Here is an 11316-nt window from a genome sequence, read left to right as displayed (position 1 = left end):
GATGTTATTGGGTCCCACAGCAAATGCAATTTAGGGCCCCCAAAATATTGGTAAATTGACCTATTCCACTATTTTGAAATTGCTTATTAATTGGGGGATCACTGGGGTCTCTACACTCCTGGACCCTCCTGTAACTGCAGGGTCTGCTTCCTTTGTAGTTATACCCTTACCCCCCCCCCCCCTTATTCTGCTGGCTGATAATATTGACTTTCATAACTACCCAGTAGTATTATAAACACTAACACTGGCAGTGTAGCCATCTGCAAACAGTGTAACTGAATACTTAGGTCTTTGCATTAGAAGAACAATGACTAATTACCTTTAGAGAACCTCCTCTGTCCCAAACAAAGTTTAGTAGTACCAGCTCTCTATAATGTATAATATGTATAATATGGCAGCCTAGGTATAAAGGTCTTCATTCATCCAGATCATGATAGACAATATCTAGAAGTGCTAAATGTAAAGCAACTGAACTTGAGGATAAGGCTTAAAAAGGAGAGTTAGAAATTGTGTGGATGCTTTACCCTAGGATTCCAACATCAGGGGATCTCACCTTGCAACCCAAGGTCCTACAGAAAGCCCCAAAACAATGGTTAAATGAATGTAGGAGATGGACCAACTTCTAGATTGATGCCCAGACCATGCAAAACAGAGGCTGGCTGCACAACTACCCTTTATAAATCAACCAGCCCTGGGCCAAGCTGGCCACATGCCCTAGATGACGCAGCCAGCAACCTGGCTCTCCTCAAGCACTCTTGTATGCGCACCTACACTACAGCAACACGTGTGTTGTTCACACATGCTCGTTCGCTAGGAGTATTACCAAGGAGTTGGCAGTGAGGGGGTCAAGGGTATGGACTAGGGGTAGGTAACAGAAGAGTTACATGCCCAGTGCACCCTAGGCTCATGTTGCTTCTGCCTACCCATAGTACCGGCCCTAAACTCAACACAGAGCGGAGAGCGGTTCAATGAACACATTGAGCACAGGTAGTCAAACATATTGAGGGCAAGTGTGTGCCACTGGTCACAAACCAATGACACCCAGAGAACAGAGAAATTAACATGGAGTTGAAAGACGATAGTTGCAGTACGTTTGCCTTTATAGGAGCAGATGGAGGAAAACAAATTGAAACGGACCTTTCTGTCGCAGGTGGTGGTGGGTTTGGGAGGAAATGCCAAAAATAAATGCCTGTGTTCAGTAATGCTGCATTTGTAGGGGGTTTGTGGCTTGTAAACTCTTTGGGACGCCCCCTAGTTGTGCATCATTCAGACTAGGGAGCATAAGAGACAGCTGTTACTTAATTGTGATTTCTAATACTCTATCAGCAACAAAGCTTCAAACATTATTTCTTAGTATTACCAACATGCCACAGATACGGGAGTTACCTGTTCAAATTCTGCTAACATCAGCTTTTTCTATTCTGCCTGGTAACAGTGACTATGTCAGGTCTATTTTCCCATTGGCCACACCTTTTTGCCTTGTTCAAACAGTAAAAAGAGACTGAATTTACATTTATCATGTAGTTTCCTACATGTGCTGCACCAGGGATACAAGGAGAATGGGTATTGTGGGCTTTCTGCTGCTTGGTCTTGGAGCCCACATAGCTTCCTGCGGTAAGTCCTTTATCTTTCTTATTATAATTACTCTTTTTCTTGTTACTAATATTCATTGTTAATACTCATTAATCAGAATATTAAAAAAAATAGCAGGGATAGAATTGATATCAGAGCTTAAGATAAGAAGAGAAAGATTGTGTGTCGCTTTATGACAGCGGTTCTCAACCTGTGGGTCGGGACATATTTCCCATGGCCTTAGGAATAATTTTATGGTTAGGGGTCATCACAACATGAGGAACTGTATTAGGAAGGTTGAGAACCACTGTTTTATGACAAACTTTCCCTATACAATATGAGGACACTGAGGAAGTGGTTTAAAACCAATACAAGAGATGCCTAATGAGCAAGAATAGAAGATATTCCTGTTAACATGTATCAAGGGGCATAACTCTGGGGAACGGAGCCCCACCATCATGGGTTCTGGCCCCTCTAACGTTACACCACTGCATATATCTCTTAAGACATACAGGTATGGGATCCCTTATCTGGAAATCTGTTATCCAGAAAGCTCCAAATTACGGAAAGCCCGTCTCCCATAGACTCCATTTTAATAAAATAATTCAGAATTTCAAAACGGATTTCCTTTTTCGATGTAGAAATAAAACAGTACCTTGTAACTGATCCCAACTAAGATATAATTACCTCTTATTGGGGACAGAACAGCCCTATTGGGTTTATTTAATGGTTAAATTATTCCCTTTTCTCTGTAATAATAAAACAGTACCTGTACTTGATCCCAACTAAGATATAATTACCTCTTATTGGGGGCAGAACAGCCCTATTGGGTTTATTTAATGGTTAAATTATTCCCTTTTCTCTGTAATAATAAAACAGTACCTGTACTTGATCCCAACTAAGATATAATTACCCCTTATTGGGGGCAGAACAGCCCTATTGGGTTTATTTAATGGTTAAATGATTCCCTTTTCTCTGTAATAATAAAACAGTACCTGTACTTGATCCCAACTAAGATATAATTACCCCTTATTGGGGGCAGAACAGCCCTATTGGGTTTATTTAATGGTTAAATGATTCCCTTTTCTCTGTAATAATAAAACAGTACCTGTACTTGATCCCAACTAAGATATAATTACCCCTTATTGGGGCAGAACAGCCCTATTGGGTTTATTTAATGGTTAAATGATTCCCTTTTCTCTGTAATAATAAAACAGTACCTGTACTTGATCCCAACTAAGATATAATTACCCCTTATTGGGGCAGAACAGCCCTATTGGGTTTATTTCATGTTTTATTGATTTTTTAGTAGACTTAAGGTATGAAGATCCAAATTACGGAAAGACCCCTTATCCTGGGCATTCTGGATAACGGGTCCTATACCTGTACTAGATTTAAAAAAAAAAGCAACGTACCCAAACAGGAACTAGGAGGGCTACTTCAATGTTTCCCCTTAAATAATTCCATGCAGTAAATGTTATTCTGTTTCCTCGTCCTACTGGTTTTGGGAGCTGTCATTTACGTCATGCATGAAGTATGGAAAATATGCATAAAAATAAATATAAAGTTGAAAAACAGCTTCATGTTTCTGGACCCAGTTTAACTGTTCTTCTTGGTTACATTTAATATCACATCAATAGTGTTTACAGTAGCTTTTTTGCTTTTAGGCAGTCACATTCTACATTACTGCATTACTGCGGTGGTTTCAGACCCTGCCTATGGCCTGCCGCAGTATTCCATTGTAGGTTATGTGGATAACTTGCTTATTGGAAGGTACAGCAGCCAAACACGCCGTCCTGAGTTTCTCATACAATCACTGAGAGACCTATTTGAGCACACAGAGGAGCTAACCAGAATTATACATCATAAAGAGAATGCAGATACAATGATAATGAAAGTCATACTATCTTCATTAAACAAGACTGGTGAGTGTACAATGTAATATATACCTTGCAGCCCTCCCTCCCTAGGCCTAATGTTATTAAGTTAATTAAGTGAATAATCATGTTTCAATTAGTTAACTTGTGCAATTGACAACGCCAAGAGCAGCTATAATGGATTGCCATTTCCAGTATATAGAGAATAATGTACTCCCTATTGTAAATGATAAGGATATTAGTAGTCACTGAGGTGTTCTGTGCCCATATAAAGGCACAAGGCTGCAGGCTGAGTTATACAGGGAACTCTGAGTATCACTCATGTATTATAAGGGATAATGTACCCCCTACTGTAAATGATAAGGATATTAGCAGTCACTGAGGGGTTCTGTGCCCATATAAAGGCACAAGGCTGCAGGCTGAGTTATACAGGGAACTCTGAGTATCCCTCATGTATTATAAGGGATAATGTACCCCCTACTGTAAATGATAAGGATATTAGCAGTCACTGAGGGGTTCTGTGCCCATATAAAGGCACAAGGCTGCAGGCTGAGTTATACAGGGAACTCTGAGTATCCCTCATGTATTATAAGGGATAATGTACCCCCTACTGTAAATGATAAGGATATTAGCAGTCACTGAGGGGTTCTGTGCCCATATAAAGGCACAAGGCTGCAGGCTGAGTTATACAGGGAACTCTGAGTATCACTCATGTATTATAAGGGATAATGTACCCCCTACTGTAAATGATAAGGATATTAGCAGTCACTGAGGGGTTCTGTGCCCATATAAAGGCACAAGGCTGCAGGCTGAGTTATACAGGGAACTCTGAGTATCACTCATGTATTATAAGGGATAATGTACCCCCTACTGTAAATGATAAGGATATTAGCAGTCACTGAGGGGTTCTGTGCCCATATAAAGGCACAAGGCTGCAGGCTGAGTTATACAGGGAACTCTGAGTATCACTCATTATTATAAGGGATAATGTACCCCCTACTGTAAATGATAAGGATATTAGCAGTCACTGAGGGGCTCTGTGCCCATATAAAGGCACAAGGCTGCAGGCTGAGTTATACAGGGAACTCTGAGTATCACTCATGTATTATAAGGGATAATGTACCCCCTACTGTAAATGAAAAGGATATTAGCAGTCACTGAGGGGTTCTGTGTCCCCCATATAAAGGCACAAGGCTGCAGGCTGAGTTATACAGGGAACTCTGAGTATCACTCATGTATTATAAGGGATAATGTACCCCCTACTGTAAATGATAAGGATATTAGCAGTCACTGAGGGATTCTGTGACCACTGATTATAACTAATGATATCACTAAGCAGCATTTATACAGATATAATGTACAGGATATTTATGGCTTTTATATTATAAAGATATATTTAAAGCATTTTTACAATTGAATAACTCCCAGTGTGTAACTCCATTACTGTCTTGACTTGGGTCTTATTTATTTGTGACTTTTGTATTGCAGGTGATGGAGATTTTCACATTTTTCAAATAAAGTATGCCTGTGAGCTGCTCGAGGACAGCAGCATTAGTGGTAAGGAAGAATTAGCACTGAATGCCAAAACGTTTATAACATACAATACAGAAAACCCAGAGTATATCCCAGTAGTGCCGGCGGCTCTGACTGCCGCTCAGAAATGGACTGAACTTTATGCCAAACTAGAAAAGGACTATATGGAACATGAGTGCGTCAGTCACCTGAAACTGTACCTTCCTTATCTAAAGAAAGACTTGGAAAAGAAAGGTGAGAGCAATATATTTCTATTTCTACAATTAAAATGGCAATGCCAGCAATAGAAAGGATACGGGGTAACCCCTCTTCTCTCTGGGGCTCATTAAACATTTTCAGCTACAGTTGTGGCCGTGCTAAAATTGCCGCAGTCATTCACACAAATTTACGCCGTGGTACGGGTAAGGGATCTCTTATCCAGACACCCAATATCCAGAAAGATCCTAATTTCAGGAAGACCTTCTCCCTTCTAACCATGAAATAAACCCAATAAGACTGTTCTGCCCCCAATAAGGGGTAATTATATCTTAGTTGGGATCAAGTACAGGTACTGTTTTATTATTACAGAGAAAAGGGAATCATTTAACCATTAAATAAACCCAATAGGGCTGTTCTGCCCCCAATAAGGGGTAATTATATCTTAGTTGGGATCAAGTACAGGTACTGTTTTATTATTACAGGGAAAAGGGAATCATTTAACCATTAAATAAACCCAATAGGGCTGTTCTGCCCCCAATAAGGGGTAATTATATCTTAGTTGGGATCAAGTAAAAGTACTGTTTTATTATTACAGAGAAAAGGGAATCATTTAACCATGAAATAAACCCAATAGGGCTGTTCTGCCCCCAATAAGGGGTAATTATATCTTAGTTGGGATCAAGTACAGGTACTATTTTATTATTACAGAGAAAAGGGAATCATTTAACCATGAAATAAACCCAATAGGGCTGTTCTGCCCCAATAAGGGGTAATTATATCTTAGTTGGGATCAAGTACAGGTACTGTTTTATTATTACAGAGAAAAGGGAATCATTTAACCATGAAATAAACCCAATAGGGCTGTTCTGCCCCCAATAAGGGGTAATTATATCTTAGTTGGGATCAAGTACAGGTACTGTTTTATTATTACAGAGAAAAGGGAATCATTTAACCATTAAATAAACCCAATAGGGCTGTTCTGCCCCCAATAAGAGTTGATTATATCTTAGTTGGGTTCAAGTAGAAGTTAATGTTTTATAATCACAGAGAAAAAGGAAATCATTTTCAAAAATTAGAATTATTTGCTTATAATGGAGTCTATGGGAGAAGTCCTTTCCGTAATTCGGAACTTTCTGGATATGGTTTCCGGATAACGGGTCCCATACCTGTAGTAATACAGGTAATAACTAATAATCACTGACATAAACACCATATTAGTCAAATATATTGCTTTAAAAAAATGATCTACTCCAGCACTGGGTTCTGAAACGTGAATCTTGCAAGCAGTCCTAGCACAGATCATTACATTAGTACAGGTATGGGATCCCTTATCCAGAAACCCAATATCCAGAAAGCTCCGAATTACAGAAAGCCTGTCTCCCATAGACCCTATTTTAATCAAATAATTCTGATTTTTAAAATGGATTTTCTTTTTTCTCTGTAAAAATAAAACAGTACCTATACTTGATCCCAACTAAGATATAATTACCCCTTATTGGGGGCAGAACAGCCCTATTGGGTTTATTTCATGGTTAAATGATTCCCTTTTCTCTGTAATAATAAAACAGTACCTGTACTTGATCCCAACTAAGATATAATTACCCCTTATTGGGGGCAGAACAGCCCTATTGGGTTTATTTAATGGTTAAATGATTCCCTTTTCTCTGTAATAATAAAACAGTACCTGTACTTGATCCCAACTAAGATATAATTACCCCTTATTGGGGGCAGAACAGCCCTATTGGGTTTATTTCATGGTTAAATGATTCCCTTTTCTCTGTAATAATAAAACAGTACCTGTACTTGATCACAACTAAGATATAAATAATCCTTACTGGATGTAAAACAATCCTATTGGGTTTAATTAATGTTTTATTGATTTTTTAGTAGACTTAAGGTATGGAGATCCAAATTATGGAAAGACCCCTTTTCCGGAATACCCTTGGTCCCAAGCATTCTGGATAATGGGTCCTATACTTGTATAGGAAAGGGAAGCAGGCAGGCAAGGGCCATGCATAAATAATCAAGTAAGAGAGAATGAGTTAAAAAAACCATTAAAAACAAGCGGTTTAGGAAAGAAGTTTTGTAGTGCGGTGGAGATCATTAGTGTATAGTCATATACCTCAGCTTAAAGCACTAAGGTAAGAAAGCTGTGAACTCTGACCCTGCAAGGTCACATGGTATAAGCAGACAAACCAATTCAACTGCGCTGCCAGATTCTTCTTCTCAGTCAAGCATTTAAGCCCTGATAGACAAGCCCCAAGGGACCTACGGGTGGGCGATATCGGGCAAATCCAAGCTAATTCGATCGTTTCTCCCCAGGGTGGATGGGTACGACAGGTATAGGCAAAGTCGGTTCAGGGACTGCATCAATGAACCATTGCGGTCCCCAATCCGACTAAATTTTTTAACCTGCCCGATCGATATCTGCCCGATTTCAGGCCAGATGTTGGTCGGGCAGGCCCGTCGGTAGTGCCCCTACACGGGCTGCCGAATACAATTCTGGTAAAACCTGAAAAGTGTCACTATCCCTTTAATTAGCAGGGAAGCATGTTATACTCTATCCTCCATGTCCAAGTGCCCGACTTCACTATCATCTCATTTAGATGAACATTTTATGAGCTCCCTTTGTATTTATTGCTAAATGTTTTCAATTTTCCTGCCAGTTCCCCCCAAAGTGAAGGTTTCCAGCTCAGAGTCAGAGAGCGGTACCAAACTGCACTGCCGGGTGTATGGGTTCTACCCCCGAGATGTGGAAGTGAAGTGGATAAAGAATGGGAGAGATGAGATTCACTCAGAGGAGGCAGCACAGATCCTGCCAAACCCTGATGGCACCTATCAGATCAGAGTCAGTGTGGGGGTAACACCAGAGGGGGGCGCCACTTACTCCTGCCATACAGATCACAGCAGTTTGGAGAAGACACTGGTTGTTCCCTTTGGTGAGTAACTTTATGGTTATTGGGCACATACCAGAGCCCATTGGGCTATAAATGTTGCTTTACTATGTCTAAAATAAAGGCATATTAACATGTATTGATTGTATATCTGCATTGTCATGGGGTAATACCTGGGGTCACTGTTTGGAATGATTATTCTGCATTTATGCTTATTTATATTAGAGATTTGTTTCTCAATTTTCTTAAACAGAAGCCAACAACGGAATGCTCCTCTACATTTTAATCGCTCTCGCTGTGACTGTTATTTTATTGGCTGTTCTCCTGGGAGTATTTATACACAGAAAGAGATCGGGTAATTTCTCAGTAAATGTATATCTTGGTAATAGCTGTAGGGAAATGACTTGGCCATGAACCAGTAGAGACTCAGAGCTAAAGGAAGGTAATAGAACATAGATAAAGATAGAAGTAGTAGAGTTCAGGTTAGTGGGACCTCTTATCCAAAATGCTCGGGACCTAGGGTTTTCTGGATAAGGGATCTTTCTGTAATTTGGATCTCCGTAAACTAAGTCTGCTAAAAATCATTTAAATATTGAATAAACCCAATAGGGCTGTTCTGCCCCCAATAAGGGGTAATTATATCTTAGTTGGGATCAAGTACAGGTACTGTTTTATTATTACAGAGAAAAGGGAATCATTTAACCATGAAATAAACCCAATAGGACTGTTCTGCCCCCAATAAGGGGTAATTATATGTTAGTTGGGATCAAGTACAGGTACTGTTTTATTATTACAGAGAAAAGGGAATCATTTAACCATGAAATAAACCCAATAGGGCTGTTCTGCCCCCAATAAGGGGTAATTATATCTTAGTTGGGATCAAGTACAGGTACTGTTTTATTATTACAGAGAAAAGGGAATCATTTAACCATTAAATAAACCCAATAGGGCTGTTCTGCCCCCAATAAGGGGTAATTATATCTTAGTTGGGATCAAGTACAGGTACTGTTTTATTATTACAGAGAAAAGGGAATCATTTAACCATTAAATAAACCCAATAGGGCTGTTCTGCCCCCAATAAGGGGTAATTATATCTTAGTTGGGATCAAGTACAGGTACTGTTTTATTATTACAGAGAAAAGGGAATCATTTAACCATGAAATAAACCCAATAGGGCTGTTCTGCCCCCAATAAGGGGTAATTATATCTTAGTTGGGATCAAGTACAGGTACTGTTTTATTATTACAGAGAAAAGGGAATCATTTTTAAAAATTAGAATTATTTGCTTATAATGGAGTCTATGGCAGATGGTCTTTCTGTAATTCGGAACTTTCTGGATAACGGGTTTCTGGATAAGGGATCCCATACATGTACAAAAGAAAGGATTTGAAGGAAATACAGTTGTATTTGGATATCGTAGCCAGTGAGGGATAGCCATAGGATAACTAGTGAACGAGAAGAGAAGGGGAGGGAAAATAAAATAAAAAATAGTCTGGTAAGGATATAGTTAACATTTAAAGAGGCATAATAGGGTTGCAAGGTGTGATAGTTTTATCAGCCACTGAATAAAGATAACCAGAAGCAAACAGATTCCTCTGCTTCTCACTTTCTCCCCGTACAAACCTTCTGGGTCCCTCAGGGTTGGGTGTCTCCTTTAGGGGCACCTATATAGCAAGGAAGATACTATAAAGTGAAGTAAAGCAGTAGAATACTGACCACATATTTCAAAAAACTTTTCTTTCTTTTAGACCGACAACCTGTGAACACAGAAGAGACAGATTGAATTGAGCCATTAAATGGCACTTTATCTTATGTGGAACTGCCCAGTAACATGGCTCTTACTTTCTCTTCACAAATACTTCCTTCCCATCTGTGACAACTTCCTGACTAAATAGGAAGAGGTCAAGCAAGAAATGGCATTTACTTCACATACCAAACAAAACCCTGCTCAGAATGAGAGGACAGATGGACGGACACATTTGGGTTTTTGTACCCCCAGAATAGGGTTAGACAGTAGTTGGTAGTGCCGGTACCCCCTGGGTATGGTGCCTGTAGCTTTCTGGTTAATGCCACTTGTAGTGGCAAATGGAGGAGGGGCTGGCAGTGAATGATGGCAAATGGAGGAGGGGCTGGCAGTAAATGATGACAAATGGAGGAGGGGCTGGCAGTGAATGATGACAAATGGAGGAGGGGCTGGCAGTGAATGATGACAAATGGAAGAGGGGCTGGCAGTGAATGATGACAAATGGAAGAGGGGCTGGCAGTGAATGATGACAAATGGAAGAGGGGCTGGCAGTGAATGATGACAAATGGAGGAGGGGCTGGCACTGTATGATGACAAATGGAGGAGGGGCTGGCAGTGAATGATGACAAATGGAGGAGGGGCTGGCACTGTATGATGACAAATGGAGGAGGGGCTGGCAGTGAATGATGACAAATGGAGGAGGGGCTGGCAGTGTATGATGACAAATGGAGGAGGGGCTGGCAGTGAATGATGACAAATGGAGGAGGGGCTGGCAGTGTATGATGACAAATGGAGCAGGGGCTGGCAGTGAATGATGGCAAATGAGTGGACAATGAGGGAGTGTCAGGGGTGTTGCCTCCATATGGCCCTCAGTGTCCATATCTCTTGGATTGGTAATGCCCGATCCCAGCTCTTGGGGGAGACATAGGTGCCTCAAACACTACTGCCACACTTACCCCTACATGTCTGTAAGCTTCCCACCCACTGTAAGCTCCATGGGGCACGCACCACCTTTCTCTTAATAGAGAGCCACTAATTTTGAATGTAAATGTATTTTTGTATTTAGTTCTATTCTATTTTTTGTATTGACCTCTGTGTGTGTTATTATTGTATAGTTTAAATATACAGAGCACAAGGTTCAGTGCTCAGTGGTGATGTCTGCGGTCTGGCCTGTCCTACACTCACTCACCCCCGGTCTGGCCTGTCCTACACTCACTCACCCCCGGTCTGGCCTGTCCTACACTCACTCACCCCCGGTCTGGCCTGTCCTACACTCACTCACCCCCGGTCTGGCCAGTCCTACACTCACTCACCCCCGGTCTGGCCTGTCCTACACTCACTCACCCCCGGTCTGGCCTGTCCTACACTCACTCACCCCCGGTCTGGCCTGTCCTACACTCACTCACCCCCGGTCTGGCCAGTCCTACACTCACTCACCCCCGGTCTGGCCTATCCTACACTCACCCCCGGTCTGGCCAGTCCTACACTCACTCACCCC

The 11316-nt window shown here is 41.0% G+C and overlaps 1 protein-coding gene across 1 annotated transcript; it reads left to right on the top strand.

Moving 5' to 3' along the window:
- The first annotated feature begins 1527 nt into the window (after positions 1-1527).
- LOC100490728 (major histocompatibility complex class I-related gene protein-like) lies at positions 1528-11045 on the top strand. The gene is made up of 6 exons (XM_031892155.1): positions 1528-1614; positions 3240-3497; positions 4938-5216; positions 7847-8119; positions 8328-8429; positions 9823-11045. The coding sequence occupies exons 1-6, from the start codon at positions 1533-1535 to the stop codon at positions 9855-9857; spliced, it is 1029 nt and encodes a 342-aa protein (XP_031748015.1). The 5' UTR covers positions 1528-1532; the 3' UTR covers positions 9858-11045.
- The last annotated feature ends 271 nt before the right edge of the window (positions 11046-11316 follow it).

The sequence above is a fragment of the Xenopus tropicalis genome, chromosome 8 (assembly GCF_000004195.4).
Source record: "Xenopus tropicalis strain Nigerian chromosome 8, UCB_Xtro_10.0, whole genome shotgun sequence".
Lineage (NCBI taxonomy): Eukaryota > Metazoa > Chordata > Amphibia > Anura > Pipidae > Xenopus > Xenopus tropicalis.
Note: the sequence above shows the minus strand (reverse complement) of the source record. Positions and strands in the feature narration are given on the sequence as shown.

Bases quoted from the DNA above. Each gene is read 5' to 3' on its own strand.
- LOC100490728 (XM_031892155.1), top strand. From the start codon at position 1,533: ATGTGCTGCACCAGGGATACAAGGAGAATGGGTATTGTGGGCTTTCTG. The intron at 3,498-4,937 runs GTGAGTGTACAA...TTTGTATTGCAG, and splicing joins ATCTTCATTAAACAAGACTG to GTGATGGAGATTTTCACATT. The intron at 8,430-9,822 runs GTAATTTCTCAG...TCTTTCTTTTAG, and splicing joins TATACACAGAAAGAGATCGG to ACCGACAACCTGTGAACACA.